Source organism: Canis lupus, chromosome 17, assembly GCF_048164855.1.
Source record: "Canis lupus baileyi chromosome 17, mCanLup2.hap1, whole genome shotgun sequence".
Taxonomy (NCBI): Eukaryota; Metazoa; Chordata; class Mammalia; order Carnivora; family Canidae; genus Canis; species Canis lupus.
The window spans coordinates 276,271-296,517 of NC_132854.1; the positions used below are offsets into that span (position 1 = coordinate 276,271).

Consider the following 20,247-nt stretch of genomic DNA (forward strand, 5'->3'; position numbering starts at 1 on the left):
ATGGCCGGGGTGCATCTGGACAGCACTGGCGCCCATCGGGGTTGGGAACTTCTGACCCCCAGGGAGGCCCACTCAGACCTCAGGTGCTGTTTGGCAACAAACATTTTATGCACTTATTTGGGAAGTGGTCCATGGCGTGATATTAAAAGATTGGGATGTATAATGTAATCCAACTTTTTATTTCAAAAATATGTCTCCATCCACATCTATTTCTGTTCTATAGTCATATGGTTTCAGAGAAAAAAATCCAGGAGGATATTCCCTATGGTGTTAACTTGGTTTTCACTTCCTGACATCTTTATGTATTTTTAAGATTTTTATGTATTTTTAAAATATAACTTTATTGAGATACAATTCACCTACCATGTAATTAACATATGTAAGATGTCTCATTCTGTGGTTTTCAGTGTACTTGGCACATTTTCGTGTCCCTGAAGAGAAACTCATCCCCTTCACTCCTGTTTCTTACTGGTGCACTGCTCTCCAGCAGCCATAGCTTTGCCTGTTTAGGGCACTTCGTGGAAATGGAATCACAGGAGTGTGTGGCCTTTGTGGCTTCTTTCACGGAGTGTCGCGACGTCAGGGTTCACCCGTGGGCCACAGGTCCCCGAGCATGCCTGCTCTCTGAGGCGGATGACCCTCCCCTGTGTGGACGTGTCATCCCGCTGCTCTGGGCCTGCTGGGCCACACAGTTACTCTGTTCACCATTTTGAGGAACTGCCACTGTCTCCAAAGCAGCCGAGCTAGTGCACATCCCTGCATTGTCTGGCTTCTCCACATTCTCCCTGCACTTGTTAGTGTTTCTAGTTAAAAGTTATAGGAAACAGGGATCCCTGGGTGGCGCAGCGGTTTGGTGCCCGCCTTTGGCCCAGGGCGCGATCCTGGAGACCCGGGATCGAATCCCACGTCGGGCTCCCGGTGCATGGAGCCTGCTTCTCCCTCTGCCTGTGTCTCTGCCTCTCTCTCTCTCTCTGTGACTATCATACATAAATAAATAAAAATTAAAAAAAATGGCCTTGGGCAGCCTGGGTGGCTCAAGGCAGTTTAGCACCACCTTCGGTCCAGGGTGTGATCCTGGAGACCCAGGATCGAGTCCCACGTTGGGATCCCTGCATGAGGCCTGCTTCTCCCTCTGCCTGTGTCTCTGCCTCTCTCTCTCTCTCTGTGACTATCATAAATAAATAAATAAAAAAAAATTAAAAGTTATAGGAAACTTTCTTATCCACGGATGTTCCTCTTTTTAAAGCAGACAACTGAACTTGTAGGGGACTTTGGAAGCACAGGGAAGCTCTAAGAATGTACACATTTGGCGGAAAGCTATGTCTTGCTGGGGTGGTTTTGCTGAGTTTGGGACAAGCAGGAGTCAGTGGGACGAGCGGGAGTCAGCGGGGAGCTGGTACCTGCAGATGGAGCCCTCAAGGGCAGGCCCGTGCTCTGGCTGGGACCCCGCCAGCCTGCACAAGCGTGTGCCTGCCACCCACACCTGGGTGTCGTGCTGCTGCAGGTCACGTGGAGTGTGGCTCCCTGCAGTCTAGTGCTCTCCTTGGGTGCAGACACTACCCTGGTTTTCCTGTGCCCTCGGAGGTGAAGCCTTGCCCCGAGTGGCATGCCTGAGGGTACGGGGTGGGGTTCTGTGTCGCTGAGGAGAATCCATGTGCTGCCCACGTGTCACACGTGATTGCTCTGGAGACCATCATGACCTCACGGCTTGTGTTAGACATCTATGGGTATGGAATTAAAGGTTTCTCACCCTGGAGAGGGTTCTCTGGCGTGGAACCTCCAGCTTCCTGCCCCTCGACTGGGATTTGCCGGCATGTTTTCTAAAATGCTGTCCCGGCAGTTCCGGGGACATGTGTGTCCCTCACTGTGAACTTCCGCCATGGGGCACCACACTGGCCACCTTCTCCACCTTCATTCCAGCCTGAGCAGGAGCTCATATCGTTCCAGCTTCCCTGATGGGTCACGTTTGCTGCTCTGGACCTTGGCTGTAAACATGCGTGGAAGTGGAATCCTGGCCGAGTCCGAGGCCGTGGTGTGCCGTAATCTGACCATCGCAGAAGCAGCCAGGGCGTCTCCAGCGTGCGTCTGTCTGCTGTGTGCAGGCCACGTGCGCGGACTCAGCCTGGCTCCCCACGAGCAGCTGGGGGTCTGTTTAGTGACAGAGCCCTGGGTTTGGCCGCTTAGCCGGGGTTTGCAGCTCTTGTTGGGTCTCTGTGAATCCATGGAGGGTCCGCCTGGGGGGCCCGTCCTCTCCCCGTGAGAGGCGCAGACGTCACCCCAACTTCCAGGGAACAAGTAGCATGGCCTGGAGCTGGGACACTGAGACAGTCCCGGGGCACTGCAGACACTGTCCTCACTGTGCAGAGCTCCGCCAGCACTGCCAGTGCCCACTCGGTGCAGCGGCCTTATGACCCCACACATTCAACCCCAGCGAGCAAACCGCCATTTCCCACCTCACAGATGAAACGCAAAGTGGCGTGTTTATGATACATGCAAAAGTGCTGTAACGTGTGTGCCCAAGGCTGGTGGCCTGTGTGCAGACGGCCCACCCTGGGGGGGGCCGGGCCACTGCATCCGGAACCTAACAGAGCCTGTTCCGCTTCTTTCTCAGCCCCTTCTATGGAGAAGACTTCTACTGCGAAATCCCTCGGAGTTTTCGGCACCTGTCGTTTTACATTTTCGATAGAGACGTGTTCCGGAGGGACTCCATCATAGGTAGGTGCTGACGCGGGTGTTCTCATCCTCTCGGTCTCTTCTGGGTGGGGCCTCATTCTGGGCTCTCTGCTCTGAGCCAGCAGCGTCCGTCACACTCCTGGCCTGGCTTTCCCGGCTGTGCTGAGCAGCACAGGTGGCAGTGGGTACCTGCTGTCCTGGTGGTGGCGTCCCCCCCTGCCCTGGGTGGGTCCCTGAGCCTCCTGTGGCAGGGGTAAGCTGCCTAGGTCCCCTCCAGCCCCGTCAGGTATAGAGGAGCTCCACAATGGGAGCTCACATGGGAGAGACCAGAGCAAGGGCTTCAGACTGTCCTTCAGAGTGAGCATACAGTGACCACGGAGCCTGTCCCCAGATGACCTCCAAGGGCCCCGCCCCTCTGAAGGGACAGTGTGCAGAGGACGTGCCCCGCAAATCCCCAGACTACACTTGTCCCTGACTCTTGACATCCCTCTCTGGTATTGGGGTGCTCTCAGGGGCCCTGGGGCTCTCTGAGGTATTGGGGTGCTCTTGGGCCCTGGGGCTCTCAGAGGAATTGGGGTGCTCTCAGGCACTGGCATTTCAGCAGAGCACTCCTGGAGAAAGAAGAGAGCTGTGGAACAGCGCAGCCTCCTCGAGTCAAAAGGGTCCTTGTCCCAGGAAGACCCTATTCATAGTCTCTGTGGCACCAAAACTAGAAATTAAGAGGCTAACTGTGGGTGCACATGTATTTGCTGGGTTCCAAGCACCTTATGATGGCCCTGTTGTGGCCATGGCCGCTCCTGGGGGATGCTGAGGGACTTAGCTCCAGGATAGAGCACTTGAACCATGGAGTGTCCATGCCTCATTCCTGGGTGTCCCGGCCCCTGAGAAGGTCACCTACCCAGGCCAGCAGCACTCTGGGCAGTGGTGGCCTCCCCTGTAGCTGTCCCTCGGCCTCTGAGCATCATGCCATCTGGCGGTTACTTCTGGGTCTGGTTGTGCTGAGTTCCTGCTCGTTGCCCAAGGCTCTGCATCACCATGTAAGGCCCATCCCTGCCTCTTCCTCACCCTGGAGAGTGAGGAAGAGAGTGGGACCCTGGAGCCCACTCTCTCCCCTCCCAGCGGCAGCCCTGACCCTGTGCTGGGAAGGCCCGAGCTGCCTCTTCGGTGTACGGGCCCCAGCACCTCCTCACAGTGTATAGCTCACCTATGAAAAAGCTCCACGCGGAGGCAGGGCTCAGCAGTGACTGTCGGGTCTCTCCCTTTGGCTTGGGAGGCAGTCACTAAACGTTTGTTGAGAAAATGGATGGTTTTTGAAAATACCTCTGTTCATTATATTTATTCCACCTTAGAAATTCACAGTGTGTTATAGATAGTCTCCCTCCTGAAGAAACCCTGTTCTGGTGTCATGTGCTCCCATTTTAGAGCTCAATTTATCCAGAAGGAGAGAGAGAGAGAGAGAGAGAGAGAGAAGGAAGAAAGAAATTGCCGATTTCTTAGCCTCACGGCTGGATTTGGCCTGGAGAAAGAACTCTACTCCATAGCATGCCTTGAAGACCTTCCATAATCTGACCCAAATGGTTATCTGTATTTCTCAACGTATCTGCATGTACACACACAAGTGTGCGCCCCACTGGGCACCTGTGCAGACTGCCCTCCGCAAGGGGCTCCTATGACACCCTCCCAACATCAGAAGGCTTCTAAACATGCCCTCGCTCTCCAACATCAGACTTGTGCTGCGGGATTGAGCTCATGCTCAGCCTCTCTCCCATGTCCCAGGCACCCAGCCTTCATCCATGCCGACGGACCCACATCGTCAGGGGCTCAGCCTAAAACTCCATAGTGGAGTCCTCAGGTGATTCCTAGAGTTAGATGGAGACATGTATGTACCGGGCACTGTGCCAGTGTTCCCGTGAAAGCATGCGTTTGACCTGTGTCTTCGCCCCTGGATATAGCTACTACCTCCACTTGCTACATGAAGTAGACACAGGCTCAGAGGGCGTCACACTCTTGCCTGAAGATACACAGCCAGCAGGTACTAAGCCAATGGGCTAAGTATCTCCTGTCATATTTGGAGGGTCAGAGGCAGGAGAGGAGGAGGTGTGTCCACACCTGCTTTGGTTCCTCCAAAGACCCTTTAATGGGTCTCCCATCCATCACCCCACACCCGCTCCCAGTCTGGATCACCTTTCATCCTACCAGTATGTGACAGGTAGCTTCCTGAACTTCATGCAGAGCATCCCTAGTCCGTCCAGCACTCAGGGTGCCTGCTCTCCCTGGTGCTCTGGGCCCCCATTGCCTGCTGTGTGAATGAACGTTCCTGTGGCCAATGTTCAAGAGAGGGCAGTAGTCACCTTCCCATGGAAGCAGCAGACCCACTGGTAGTGGCAACAGTCATGACCTGCTGATCTGCTCCTGCCCTGTCCCTGGGGGCCAGAGGGGATGTGCCTTAGAGCCCTGCCCTGCCTGCCCTCCCCTTCCCACCCCACGCTCCATCATGGACTCTCTCTCACCTGGTTTTCCTCTTCTGGGTCTTGGACCACGTGTGGGGCAGAGAATGTGTCGATCCTTGCTTTATTCTGGCTAGGGCGGCTTAGCTGAAAAATGATGACGTGTACCAAAGTTGTACCAGAAATCCCTGAATGGAATCCCTGTATTAGGGCCTAAATGATCTATGTTGCTCACTAAAAACATTTCATGGCTGAAGATAGAAATCAGTGTTTGGTCCTGGGAGTGTAAACACACCATCCCATTTAATGAGCCATCTGATTGGCTTTCATTCTGACTTTTCTCCTTTCTTCCCTACCCTTACTCTGAAAGAATGGTAGGTGCTGCCCACTTACTCCAGAACTATCCAGCAGTGATTCATGTTGTAGGAAAGGAAAAGCGATGTAAATTGGAAGTATCTGGTGCATATCTATTTACTTATTTCACATGTTTACAGAGTATTTAGTAGGTGCAGGGGCTTGTTCCAGGTGCTCTATGAATCTGAGCCCTTTAGCCTTCACAATTCTTTGCTGCGCTCTACCTTCAGAGGGGGAGCTGGTAGAAACAAGCCAGATGGTGTGCACACCTGCAGCCAGGTCCCCAGGTTTTCATGTCGCTTTACATTGTGCTTTGCAGACTTCACTTGGAGGCAGTCGTTGGTTGCATGTGCAGGCTGATGGGGAGGGAGAAGTTCAGGATGACTCCTGGCTATGGGTTTGCATCAGCCGGGGCGGGTGGTGGTGGTGCTGGGACACACACAGGGCTGGAAATTGTGGATGTGGTCCTAGTGGAGGGTGTGCAGGTGGGACGTGGGGATGACAGTGGTAACAGATGACTTACTCGTGCCAGGACGAGATAGCATCTTCCACATCTGCCATGAGCAGAAACCCATCATCACCGTATACCACCTTCCACCCATCATGCATCAGCTGCCATCCACCCTCCTCCACTATCAGACCACCATCCACCCTCCTCCACCATCCACCGCCTCCACCATCACACTACCATCCACCCTCCTTTACCATCAGACCACCACCCTCCACCCACCTCCACCATCAGACCGTCCACCCTTCTCTGCCATCACCACTTATTCTCCACCATTCCCCACCCCCCACCATCCATCACCCTTCATATGTTCTCCATATTCCCCAGCCATCATGTAACATTTACCATCCTCTAGCCCTCATCCTGTACCTTGTTCCACCATCTTTCACCACTGTCCACACCACTTCCAGCCCCAAATATGTCCCAGCACCAAAAACACACTTGGTGTAAACCCATAAAGCTGACTCATTCAGGACTCCCCATCCTCATGGGTATCTGCTCTAGTCCTGGCCACACATTTCTCATTTTTGGAATGGAACCATATGACTGTGAATCTAACATCTAGATACCAGATTCTTGTGCTGGGTTTTCTTCTACCTGAAGAGGGTAGCTCTGCATGGTCCAGGACGGCAGGGTGGTAGATGCCAGCCACAGGCCAGGGAGGCCCTTCTTCTGCAAAGCCTGTTGGTCGGAAGGGAGCATTCTTCCTGTCCCACCAGAAACTCCTTTGACCGTGTGCCTCCTGTGGTGGGAGCCACCTTGAGCGTGCTGCCTGCCTCCGCATTCCTAGTCCAGCAAACACGAGTGATAGTCTTCTGTTTGACCAATGACCAGAAATTCAAATTTAGAAAGTCTGAAGGCAGCTTTGGTGCTGAGGTAAAGAGGTGCTGATTCAGAAATGATCCATGCCTCTGGTGGTGTTTCTGCAGTGTAGGCCAGAGCTTTGCACACTTGTCAAAATGCCACTGCTGATTCACAGGCTGGGGCAAAACCTGAGAGCCTGCATTTCCAACAGCTACCTTCTTGGAGGGTGCTATGATTTAAGTAGAAATAGCTGGAGTTTTTTAGGATGTGCATGGGCCTAGGAGCTTCTCGAGGCAGGGCCTGGGTGTCTCTAATCATTACTTGCTGGGTGTGCAAAGGTCTGTTCAAGGACGAAAGGGGGACGCCTGGGTGGCTCAGTGGTTGACCGACTCCCTTCGGCCCGGGGCCTGATCCTGGAGTCCCAGGATTGAGTCCCACATCAGGCTCTCTGTGAGGAGCCTGCTTCTCCCTCTGCCTATGTCTCTGCCTCTCTCTGTATGTCTCTCATGAATAAATAAATAAAATATTTAAAAAGCAAAAAAGGACAAAAGGGATGAAGCAGACAGAGATAGAGGGTGTTGCATGGTCCCTGGTGGTTCTGCAGATCTGATACCCCAGTATGACGGGTAAACCCCACAGTGGAGCTCTTAGCAATTGGCCTGGATTATACTATAAATAAAGATGAGTTTGTTAATCTTTGGAAACCTATGAAAAATCTTTTCTGAGTGGGAATCCTAAGAGGAAAAAAATGCACATTTGCACATTTTAGAGAAACTGCTCAAGTTGATTTGTGAGATTATTTCTCCTCAAAATAACCAAATAAGATGTTTGTTAGTTATCCTGTTTAAGGTATCTGTTATTTTATTTATTTCCTTTAAAGGATTTTATTTATTAGAGAGAGAGAGAGCACGAGTGAGGACAAGCAGGGGCAGGAGGAGAAGCAGGCTCCCCAATGAGCAGGGAGCCTGGTGCGGGACTCCATCCCAGGACCTTGGATCATGACCTGAGCCGAAGGCAGATGCTTACCCAACTGAGCCCCCCCGGTGCCCTAAGTATCTGCTATTTTTTTTTTGAAATTTTTTAATTTATTTATGATAGAGAGAGAGAGAGAGAGGCAGAGACACAGGCAGAGGGAGAAGCAGGCTCCATGCACCGGGAGCCCGATGTGGGATTCGATCCCGGGTCTCCAGGATCGCGCCCTGGGCCAAAGGCAGGCGCCAAACCGCTGCGCCACCCAGGGATCCCCCCAGTATCTGCTATTTTTAAAGATAACCAGCAAAATCATGGTTTGGCAGCTGTTGGTGGCATTGAACTGGTGTTTTGGCAGCTGGACCTAGACATTCCACCTCATTTCTGCTGCTGGAGGAATAGTGGCCATCTGGATCTCCAGGAAGAAACCAGAATTATGGCTGGTAATTATGCTGTTATGAGGGTGAGAGTACAGATTGTGTCACGGGAATGAGCACCAGGTCACTGGCCTATCAGGGTTTTTAGTGCCTGATCTGATGGGGTCACAGGCCTGGAGGAGCCTCGTGCATACCCTGGTGAACAGCCAGCCAGAGACACATAGCCTTGAGTCTGGAGCTTCGTCCTGAGGGCCCGTTCCTAAACCCAAAGCTGCAGGAGTAGGGTGCCATGATCTGGTCCAGGGAGAGCTGACCTCACCGCCCTCCCACCAGTTCACTCGTGTGCCATGGGTGCAAGGTCAGCTGCAGGTGAGAGGCAGGCCCCTCGAGGTGAGGAGTGTAGTAGAGAGTGGGCTCGGGGTCCAATGAAAGTGTCCTGCGGAGGAGGGCATGGATCGGCTGCAGTTGTCTGGCTCCCTTGCACTTAGTTGGCAGCCTTGGGTTTCCTAGGTAGAGAATTTTAGCACCAGAGGGAGGGGTTCCAGGCACATGGTCTTGGCCTATAACGAATGTCAAGGAGCTGCAGGTCCAGCAGCTGGCTGCTCGCACACAGGGTATGTCCCTTTACCGGGATGAGGCTGCTGGACAGACTGGCTGTCCCCACTGGACAAGAGCTGCACCACCTTCCAGCAGTTCTGGATGCAGACCAAATGCTCAGATTAGCATTGACGGTTTGGTGACGGAAACTGGTGGAAATGTCTGTTTAGTTGATGCCACTTGGTCAGCGGGATTCTAGGAAATGGTCCCTGTGTCCCTCGTTTGCTCCTGGGCTTCCTCCCTCCCCCAGCCACCAAGTTCCAGATAGATCTGGGCCAGCAGGGTTCTGGGGCTGCTGTGGAAGGCAGGGTGTTTTCCCCTCTTCCCCCCTCTAGCTCTGGTGCCCCCCCCCGCCCCCTACGGAGCCCCCTCGTCCTCTGGGGGCCCGATGCGGGACTCGATCCCAGGACTCCAGGATCACACCCTGGGCTGAAGGCAGGTGCTACACTGCTGAGCCACCCAGGAATCCCCTATTATGGAGTTCTTAAAGTGTTTTGTGTGTTCTGCATTTAAGTTCTTCATGAGACATTTGTTGTACAAGCATTTTCTTCCCTTTTGTTCTTTTTGTTTTCTTACCAATGTCTCTTGAAGCCCAGAAGTCTTTAATTTTGATGAAGTCCAATTTGTCGAAATCCTTTGACGGTTTGTATTTCTGGTGTCATAGCTCAGAAATCTTTGCCTACTCCAGGGTAGTGGAGATTTTCTTCTATTTTTTTTTTTTAAAGCTTATGGTTTATTTCCTCCATTTACATGTGTTTTAGGTGAATCGTATGTATGACACAAAGTTCATTTTTCTCCTTGTAAATGTCCAGTGATATGAGCATAGTTTATTGAAAAACTGTCCTTTCTCCATTGAGTAACCGTGGTGTGTTCCTGAAAATCACCCAGCTTTATGCATACAGGCCTATTTCTGGCATCTCTGTGCTGTTCCATTGATCCATACTCCTTTCCTTGTACCGATACCCGTGGTCTTGCTGACAGTGGCCTTAGCTAGTCCTGAGTCAGCGGCGTGAGTGCCAACTCTGTTCTTTTCCAGACTTGTTTTGCTATTTGAGGACCCTTGAATTGTCACTTATGTTGTTTAATCAGCTTCTCAATTTCCAGAATGACTGAGATTGCATAGTGTACAGATTGATTTTGGGGGAGGAATTCACATCTTAACAAATTGGAGTCTTCAGACCCTCTGGTAGGGCTCGTGCTTGGTCTTCCTTGATCTCTCTCATCAGTGTTTGTGATACATGTCCAGCTCGTCTCAGGAAGCATCTGTTCCTCCCTAAATCTGGCCTCAGCCAGCCTTCCTGAAGTTTCACCAGGTCCTGTACTCGGTTCCCCACATCACTTGCCCTCTGGAGTTTTCCCGGGCACATCGTGTCTTCTGAAGAGAGCCTGACCGACCTCAGAGCACATGATCCATGGGGGTTTTAATGTGTGAAGGCAGGAGCACCGCCTGCCTGTTGGTCCAAGTGGGTCAGTGAGGCCCAGAGTGCTTTAGTGACCTTTTGATGTCACTCAGACTGGGACACATGTAAGTAGGTATTATAGTTTGTGGGTCAGGCATTGTGTCTGAACAGCATTTAGAAACACTAATATAGGGATCCCTGGGTGGCGCAGCGGTTTGGTGCCTGCCTTTGGCCCAGGGCGCGATCCTGGAGACCCGGGATCGAATCCCACATCGGGCTCCCAGTGCATGGAGCCTGCTTCTCCCTCTGCCTGTGTCTCTGCCTCTCTCTCTCTCTGTGACTATCATAAATAAATAAAAAAAAAAAAAAAAAAAAGAAACACTAATATATGTGCTAAAAAGTACACATTTGTGTACCAGGTGATGATGTATAAGTTGTGGGATTCACATAAGCACTAAATATGTAGCCCCTCTCTCTTGCAGCTAAAGCTTACAGACACACTGCAACGACTTAACGTTTTGAAAGTCACATATCATCCTCTTACCCAGCTGAACTAATGTCAGTCTGAAGATTTATTTATTTTTCAATGAAATATATTGCCCAGTTCAATTCCCAGAATTTTTTCCACGGCTTTATTCCCTTGAGACTTAAAATCACATTCCCACTGTAGGGCAAAGGATGGGGTTTGCAGGAGCTGAGAGGGAGGAAGGACTGCGTTCCCTCTGGGGGGGTGGGGAGGCCAATGTGGGGAGCGGGGAGGACTGAGGTGGGGAAGGAGCAGGTGTCCTCAGGGAGCCATCCTGCCCGGTGATTGGGTGCTGCTGGAGGAAAGCCCAGACGGCCTGTGATTTGGGCTTCTCTCTGCATTTCTGTGGAGTGTCCTCTGCAGACTCTGCCTGCTGCATGTCCCTGCACCTGCCTGTCGTGTGCTCCGCCTCCCCTCTTTGTACCCACCTGTCAACAGTGAGCTGTCGTGTGTGGCTCCAGGTGGCTCTGGCAGGTGGGAGCTGGACCATTGGGGTCTAGGCAGATGGGGTGTTGATGTGCCACATCACATCAGGGGCACAAGTACTGGCCTTGCTGACAACCCCAGTGGGGTGATTCCAGGGTCTTTCCTGAGGCTGTTTGAAAACTGGCTGTGCAAGGTGACCTTCCTCTTGAGAATGTGAGAGATGTAAATGTGCTGAAGTGATGAATGGCACCGCTGACAGGCAGATGGGGGCTGAAGGCAGGGACATGAGACCCCCAGGTCCCAGCGCTTGGGCACTTGGAATGGCTCTTCTGCACGTGTGTTGCCATCCAGACACCCTTCTGTGCCCCATGGGTGGGTCTCACAGGGTCCGGAATCCAGGGCAGAGGTTGGCTGACCAAGCTCTCAGAACCTCCCTCCACCTGCTGAGGCAGGGCCTGTGAAATCGGATTCACAGAAGAGATTAGCTGAGAGGAACAGCTCCTCATGCCTGAAGCTTATGTGAGGCAGGAGGCATCTCGTGAGGAGTACCTCCAGGAGCTGGCTGGACCTGGGCCAACGAGCGGCCCACACCCAGAGAAGCCACCTGATGAGGGGGGAGGTTCCGGGCTTCTGAGCATGGCTGACTGTGGGAAGGCAAGCGCGTGGGACGAGTGGAGTCAGGTTTGTTCATGCAGGACCATCTTGGGGCACTGCCTGACCTTTTGCCCTAACTCCTCCCAGCAGAGGGTCTGCGGCAGGCCTCACTCTTCAGAAGTTTCTGTGTGTGGGCAGCTTAGGGGACTCCACGAGGACCTCTTTCTGCACCTGCTCGTTCTCATTTGCCGGCAGCTCCTAGTGGCCTATTTTGGGGTGGCCAGTGCTGAGTTCCCAAGGACCCGACCGAAGGGTAGCCTTTTCTTCTTCTAAACCTCATATGGAGGAGCAGGCCGGGCGGCAGCCCCAGACGGATCTCATGGGAGGCCTTCCAGCTGAATCGTTGCCCGTATTGATCTTACTGGAAGGAGGACATGTGGTTTTAGCAGCTTGCCCGTCCGTGGAGAGAGTGCCACTCATTCCCCCGTGACCTCTGTTCCTCTGCGTCTGTTGTAGGGAAGGTGGCCATTCAGAAAGAAGACTTGCCGAAGTATCATAACAGGGACACATGGTTCCAGCTGCAGCATGTGGATGCAGACTCGGAAGTGCAGGTGAGCCCTTGGTGGGGCCGTGGGAGCAGAGGGCACTTTGGTCTCACCGGGGAATGGCAGTTATAAGGTAGGTCTTCTTACAGTGAATAGAGGCGTGTGTTACTTCTGCGTATTCTTTTGGTTATTATCACACTTTGTCATGTGTGATTAGAACAGCTTTAAAAATATAAAATTAGAAAGGACAATAATCACACATGACTGAAGGTAAAGAGAAAATACAGGCAAGCAGAAGTAAATCCTGGAGTGGGAGCAATATGCGGAGCCTCAGGCTTCAGGTTCTGGTTGCCAGAGGGGCCTGTGCACTTCCAGCTCCTACACCAGCAAATGAGTGACCAGTCACTGAGTTTCCCGTTGTCTGACGCGTCCCCAGGGCTCCCCTGGCTCACCTGGCCCTGTGTCACCTGAGACTAACTCCCTGCATCCAAAGCTTCCCCCCCGACAGGGACCCCAGTTCCCAGCCCTCCCTTCCCCAAGCTGGGGGCACTACATGTCCCCAAGCATCTGGGACAGCACCCGCTGGGAGGGCAACCCTGCTTCTGTGGTTCCAGTCGAGCTCCTAACCCCATGCTCATGCCCAGAGCCCATGATGTTGAACCCTGACCAGACAGCACAGTGCCCCCGACCTCAAGACACAGGAGCATTTTCGTTAGTGGTCCTGTGCAGGGCTGGGGTTTGGCCTGGGTGTGTGACCCAGGGGGCAGCAAGCCTGTTCCCACCTCTGTAAAGCAGGGTTCTGGGAAGACGAGACAGTGCTTGATGCAGCAGAAGCCCCAAAATAGGAGGCTGGTGGGACCCCCCCGCCCCCACCTCCAGGCACCTGTCCAGCCACGTGTCCTCCATTTCCTTGTTGACCCTTGGCTTCCTCTGGGCTCTCAGGCATGGGGTTTCTGCCTACAGTGGTCCCAGGGTGTGCAGGCCCCTGGGAGCCCCAGGGTTCAGCCCACAGACCTGGAGGAAGAGGTGGTGCAAGGGAAGGTCACAGTGCCCCTCACGTGTAATTTTGGCCAGGGGGCTGCACGTGCTGCCGAAGTTAGCAGACACGGCAGGTCGTGCAGGATGCGCGTCTGTGCCCGAAGCCCAGAGCAGTCCTTGCCGTGATGGTGAGCGCCGCTCCTGCGCAGGCTGCTCGAAAACTTTATCTGTGGGCCGTGGGCTGCGGGGGCGTATATGGGGTGATGGGGCTCATCCTGCCACTTGTGCTGGCTCTATCGCCATCGCTTCTCTGTGGAGACAGCTTGTGTGTCCGGCATGCCCTTCACACTGTGTTACCCTGATCAGTTTGGCGTCCTTGTTGAGTGGGGCTTGTCGTCCTTCTCGTCTTGTGTTTAAACTTTTCATTTTGAAATGGCTTCAGATTCATAGGACGTTGCAAAAAAAATGGTACACGAGGAATAATGATGAGCAGCTGTGCACTCTCCTATTTATACAGAACACAGTAAAGAAGGGGCCGTGTTCCTTCACCCTGTTTCCTTGTGGCTGCAGCCTGCTGACTGGCCGTAGCCAGGACACGGACCTTGTTTGGACCTCACCAGTTTATGTGTCTAAACCCGCGTGTGTGCATGCACGTGTGTGCACCTGTGTGTTTTATCACACGTGTAGGTCTGTGCAACCATCACTGCAGTCGAGATCCACCACAAAACTGAGGAACGTGGGTGTGTGTGAGTCATCCAGTGTGTAGACTACATCCCAGTGGCCAGTGGCCATAGCCAGGGAGGAGGTCCTTGTCCTGCTTAGCCTGATCTCTGGCCTGGATGCTGCCTTTGGGCAGGCCAGTTTCCTGGGAATCTGAATCATGAATAGCAGGTGGGTGTTGCCGGGACTGTGAGGACAGGACAGGCTATGTGTCGGCTGGCCTGGCTCCAGGCCTGGTGACAGCTCGTGTGCAGTGTGCCTGCCTCGAGGTGTCATCCTGCAGACGGGCAGAGCTCCCCTGGATCCACACAGCCTCCGGAAACACATCAGCATCTTTCCCCGCAGCCCCTTTTCATTCCGAAATGTCGCCCTTACAGTCGTAGAAGGTCAGAGGATGGCAGGTGGTTTCTTGAATCCATCTATTCTGTGATCGCAGTAAAAGGCATTTGTCAGAAAGAGGGTGTCACAAACTGGGGCCAATGAGAGATGAAGGAGTATTGGGGAGTATTTCCCTAGTATTGGGGGAAAAGGCGATCTAAACAATATCTTGCTTCCTTCTGGAATTGATGTTTTAAAGGTCTCTGGAAAAGCACTTTATTAAAAAGAATTAGTTGCTGTGCGTGGATGGAACTGGAGGGTATTATGCTGAGTGAAGTAAGTCAGTCGGAGAAGGACAGACATTATATGTTCTCATTCATTTGGGGAATATAAATAATAGTGAAAGGGAATATAAGGGAAGGGAGAAGAAATGTGTGGGAAATATCAGAAAGGGAGACAGAACGTAAAGACTCCTAACTCTGGGAAAGAACTAGGGGTGGTGGAAGGGGAGGAGGGCGGGGGGTGGGGGTGACTGGGTGACGGGCACGGAGGGGGGCACTTGATGGGATGAGAACTGGGTGTTATTCTGTATGTTGGCAAATTGAACACCAATAAAAAATAAATTTATTATATAAAAAAAAGAATTAGTTGCTGTGTTCTTTCTCTGACCCTGGGTGGGTAGTATGAGCACAAGGTGTTGGCAGGGAGGGGTCCTTTGTGGTGTCAAAACTGGGAGGGAGACGGTCTCCCACCCACCACCTGAGCGGCCCCGGGGCCCTTCCCCGGCTCCCCCGAGGATGCCCGGCTGCTGCTTAACTCCGCTGTGTGCTCTTCTGTTTGTAGGCTTGCTGTGAAACTGTGTGAGCTCTGAGGGCAAACCTTGGCCTTCTTCTGGCCCCTTTAGAGCAGGCCTGGGAGCTCTGGGGATGGTGATCGTCGTGCATGTCAGACAGTCCTGCTTGAAGGATTCCCAGCAGTTGTGCACATGCGAGGACCCCGCTCCGAGGAGGGAAGGGCCGGCACGGCTCCTGGCTTGTTCTCTCCCCTTCTGTGTTCACGGGCGTCTCACCTGCTCTTGGCGCTAGGGTCCAAGTGCTCAGCAGTCTGGCCCCACCGCAGCCCCAAGGCCCATGCAGACCAGGGCTCGAGGGGACAGGGGGTGTGCTCGGCTGCCATGACCAGAGCCTGTGGCCAGGGCTCTCTCTGCAGGCCAGGGATCTGATGTCTGCCGCTTTCCTGAGGAAAATGTGTGTGAACCACTGGTGCTTTTTTCTTTTTAAATTAGCAAACCTTATTTTTCAAGCCATTTCATGTTGCAGAAAGTTGAGCAGAAAGTTGGAGGAAGTCCCACGTCCTTGCCCCACCTGGCGGGTCCTTGCATCTGTTATGGTCGGGGAGCTGACAGTGTGCCTGGAGGGGGGCGCTCTTGGTTGGACAAGGGTGGTGGTGTTGGGAGCCACGGTCCCCGATCCCACAGGGCGGCCCCTCTGTCATCCCATTATTAGTGATTTGTGTTCTCCAGCTTCTTAGCTTGGCTAGAGATAGAATCTGTTTGATTTCTGCTCTGATTCTTTGGTTTCTGCTGGTGTCTTGATGTTACTGACGCTAGATCTTTCCTTGTGAACGTGCAGTCGCTGCTATAAATGTCCCCGTAAGCACTGCTCTCACCGCATCCCACATGTTATGATAAGTTTTAATTTCATTTTCATTTACAAAAAAAGAAATGAATTAAAAATATCTCAGCTTCTCTGGAGGCTTTTTCTTTGGCCTTTTTGTTTTTTTTTTTTTAATTTTTATTTATTTATGATAGAGAGAGAGAGAGAGAGAGAGAGAGAGAGAGAGAGGCAGAGACACAGGCAGAGGGAGAAGCAGGCTCCATGCAGGGAGCCCGACGTGGGATTCGATCCCGGGTCTCCAGGATCGCGCCCTGGGCCAAAGGCAGGTGCCAAACCTCTGCGACACCCAGGGATCCCTTCTTTGGCCTCTTTGGACTGGGTGGTACGCGGTTTCATCTTCGAGTATTTGGGGACTTCCAAGCTGTTTTGTGCCCCCGAGTCCAGCTCCCTCATGCTGTTCTGAGAGCAGATGAGTGATTTGGTGGCGTGGGCTGAGGCTGCAGCCGGTGCCCGGGCTCGGGCGCTGTTCACCTCCCAGCCGCTGTTTGGGCCCCGTGATCTCATCATTCACCTTAAATCAAAGGGGGGAAACCATTCAATCAGCCTTGGGAATGCACCTAAGACTCTGCTGTTCTCACAGACGCAGGGATGCCTGCGGGGTCCAAGCCCCCCTGGTCAGGGCCATCCTGCCCCCGCCTGGGCTCTGGGTGCCGCCCGGAGCCCCGCTGCCCCTTCTGCGGGCCTGCGACGACCTCGCTGGTGCTGGAGGTCAGGATAAGCACAGGCTCAGATTTTTCAGTGGCGGAGGGTGGAGTTCAGTGGGTGTCAAGCTGTAGAAGCCGCACTTCCTGCCTGCCCTGAGGGGCAGGGTGTGGCCTGGCCCCTCGGGCGGGCGGAGGTGTTTGCGGCAGGTTGTTTGTGAGGGACGTGGTGTGTCACCCTCTGGCACGGGGCACGCCCATGCCAGCGGCCTGGCTGCATGAGGACAGATGTGCACTGGTGAACCACAGAGCTCCTGGTTTGTTTCTGGGGCGGGGCCCGGGTCCTTTCAGCAACGTGCAGCGCTTGTACCGTTTTGCTCCCAGTACAGTCGTCTCCCGAGTGTCCAGAGGTGGTGGCTGACACGATCTGCCCCGTCGGTAAGGAAGTGCTCACCCTCAGAGGAAGCGCAGCGGCCGCGGGCTCGGGTGCGGATGTGTCCGTGCTCTTCTGGGAAAAACAGGAAACCGGTCGGTCGCAGGTTGTCCTCGCTGGGGGGTCCGCCTGAGCCAGACACATTCTCTCCCTTCCCAGAGCCTAGTGAAAAGACAGTGTGATGTGGCCGTTGGGATGGCCGCTGCCAGTCTTAAAATTGAGCCAAGAAAGACTTGGGGTGGGCCCTTGGGGTGGGAGAACAGGTGAAGAGCCCGTTCTGTGACTCGTCCTGGGCTTTTGTCCTGAGCCTTCACCCTGCATCTGGTTTGGAGGGAGGCTGCCGGTCGCCCTTGGCCTCAGCAGAGTGGTGGCGCCTGCCCCATGAGATGCTTTGGGAGCCCCGCGCCCAGCCTGGCTCAGTGAAAGGAGAGCCGGGAGCCAGCTCCCCAGGGCGCGGCCAGGGTGCTGGCTCCGTCTGCAGAGCCGCCTGGTGCGGAGGCTGCCTTCTCCCGGCTACGCGGGCCAGGAGGTGATGCGCCAGGGAGCCTGCGGTGTGCACCTCTGTTGGATGAGGGGTACGGCGGGGCAGAAGCTGCCAGGGCTCTGTAGGAACTGGCCCATTGGTTCCCTCGGGAAGTTGGCAGCTCTTGGCATGCACGCCACGCGGTGAGCACCCTGGACGCGGACCAGTCAGAGCCCCCGGTGCTCAGAGTCTGCTCTGGGTACTAGGTGTTGCCCAGGGGCACACAGGTGTGAGGCTGGCCTGGTCCTGCCATCCAGGAGGTCTCGCTGCCCCCTCCTAAGGCCACTGGTCCTGCAGGTGAGGGGAAGGCTCAGAAAGGGCAGCGCTTGGTCTTGCTCAGGACAGGGAGGGGTGGACACCCTGAGGCTACAGTGCCCGGCTCCCTCCTGCACATCAAGTCTCCCCTGTCAAAGTCGTGGGCGAGCCAGATACCCAAGGGGCTGGCCTCCGTGCTGCAAGGCTGGCAGGGAGCTCTGCAGGTGTCTGGGAAGCCACAGGAGACCCGCAGTGGCCACGGTGTTCAGAGGAGCCGACTCAGGAGGCCGCTAGGGGCACCGCTGAGTATACTGCCCACGTTCCCCTGGCATGTCCATCTGTCCATCCGCCTGGCACCCTGGGTTCTCCTGGGACAAGGCAGCCTTCCCAGGGCCCGTCCATCCATCCATCTGCCTGGCACCCTGAGTTATCCTGGACAAGGCAGCCTTCCCAGGGTCTGTCTATCCATCCATCTGCTTGGCACCCTGGGTTCTCCTGGGACAAGGCAGCCTTCCCAGGGCCCATCCATTTGTCCATGCGCTTGGTACCCTGGGTTCTCTGGGACAAGGCAGTCTTGGAGGGCCCTCCCCAAGCTGCAGGCTAGAAGTTTTACTCAGAATGGATGTCGGACATTATCCAGTTCAGTCTCCCTTTCTAACTAAAGAGAGTGTTAATTTTGGGGCGCCAAAGGGTGGCTCAGTCATTGAGCATCAGACACTTGATCTCAGCTCAGGTCTTGACCTCGGGGTAGTGAGTCAGGCCTGGTGTTGGGCTCCAGCTACAAAGTGTGAATTTTAACGTTGTAGTGTGTGCTCATATACACATGTCTTGTGTCACACGGGCTGCTGTTGGATAGTTTGGAGGGAGCGGGCTTCTCTTCTTCATAGGCCTTGTGCCCCCGGCCCCCGCCCCTGAGCCCTGACCCATGACGGTAACCTGGTTGGTCCTCCAGCTGGTCTGACCTTTGTGCAGACACAGACACAGACACAGGCGAAACATGGCACTGGTCTTGCTCTCAAAAGTCCAGCCACCTGTGCTCAAGTCCATCTCCTTCAGAAGTGTCCATGAACACTAAGTTCCTACGGGGGGACGCCCACGCCTGCCCCAGGACTTGGGTGTCCACACAAGCTTATGTATGAAGGGGTACATCCTAAAGCAAGTGAGCAAAAGTGTTGGGAGGCTGCTTTCTCCAGGACCTTTTTCTTGAGCGTTTTGAGACGAGCCTGCCCTGGTTTCTGCGGTCTGACTGGGGTCGGGGAAGTGCTGTGGATGCCACGGGGGTCGGGCTCAGCTTCACATCTGTGGGCCGAGGCTCTGGGTGCTCTTCCCTGCTCGTGGCCATCCTGTTGTGACCCTCTGTCCTTGTGCCTTTCAGGGCAAGGTCCACCTGGAGCTGCGCCTGAGTGAGGTCATCACTGACACGGGTGTCGTCTGCCACAAGCTGGCTGCACGGTAAGACATGACGGCCGGTCTTCCCAGGAGGAGTGCCCCCCAGGGAGTGGGATGGGTGGTGGTTTTTCAGACAAATGAATCAGAATTGCCAGCCTCCAGGATTCCCCATGATGGCATTGTTTTTAGAGGTTTTGGCACATCCTTCCTCATGTCCTCAATAAAGCAGGTGTTTGTCCCTGAGGTAACACATTTGGCTTCTGCAGACGGCCACAGTCAGGCAGACATGTAGGCAGAGGTCGCCGTCTGGCCCCAGGCGGGACACAGGAGGGGTCTGTGTGCTGGTGTGTGGACCTGGGGCCCAACCACAGACCTCCGTCTACCCCATAACGCTTGGTGAGTGTGGGCGTCGGTGCATGTGTCTGCACATGGTCCCCAGACCTTGTCGTGGGCTCTCGACATTCAGGGTCATGGACCCCACAGATTGTCTGGAGGAGGCTGAGAGGTCCACCCTCTGACCACAGTGAGGTCTCAGGGGCCCCATCTTTCGCTTCCTGCTCCGTGGGCGCCGCATGTGTCCCCCCCACTAACGACACTTGCAGGCATCAGGGATCCTGCAAGCGGCTGTCACAGGTACGCTCGGGCCTTCCCTCTGTGGCCTGCACGTTCCCAAGTGAGGCCTCTGAGAAGGGAAAGGGAGGGTGTGCAGAAGCCGTCCTCTGGTACTCAGGACCGTGAGAGGGACCAGACGCTCCAGCTTCCTTCGTCTTTGCAGAGATGCTTCCCAGATTCATCCTTTCACCATCTCTGGCGAGCAAGGGCTTCGGTGAGCCCGGGTAATGCTCTTTCCTTGGGCCGAGACCCCGAGTCCTGCGTTAGGCTTGTGTTTCCTCTGTCATGTCCTGGGGTGTGGCATGAGAGGAGTTCCACCCTGTGTCCACCCCGGGGCCTGCCTCGCTGCCTACTGCACTTTTCCAGTTCATTGTCTGGTCAGTTGAGGCTGCGGGGCTGTCACCGTGGGACATGGAGGGTGTGTGTAGGAACCTATACAGGACATGGCATGGGATGCACAGTAGGACACACCAAACTCATCC

The 20,247-nt window shown here is 54.3% G+C and overlaps 1 protein-coding gene across 3 annotated transcripts in view; it reads left to right on the forward strand.

Annotated features, from left to right (window-relative positions):
• Positions 1–20,247, forward strand: part of RASA3 (RAS p21 protein activator 3) — a 109,089-nt gene that overhangs the window by 55,295 nt on the left and 33,547 nt on the right. For 2 of the 3 annotated variants that reach the window (XM_072782282.1, XM_072782283.1), the window contains exons 3-5: positions 2,612–2,715; positions 12,192–12,286; positions 19,140–19,216. In XM_072782282.1, coding sequence (XP_072638383.1) covers positions 2,612–2,715; positions 12,192–12,286; positions 19,140–19,216 — 276 coding nt within the window. Of the gene's footprint in view, positions 1–2,611; positions 2,716–12,191; positions 12,287–16,855; positions 16,992–19,139; positions 19,217–20,247 lie in introns of those variants that run through there. The other variant, XM_072782284.1, reaches the window with a different exon arrangement.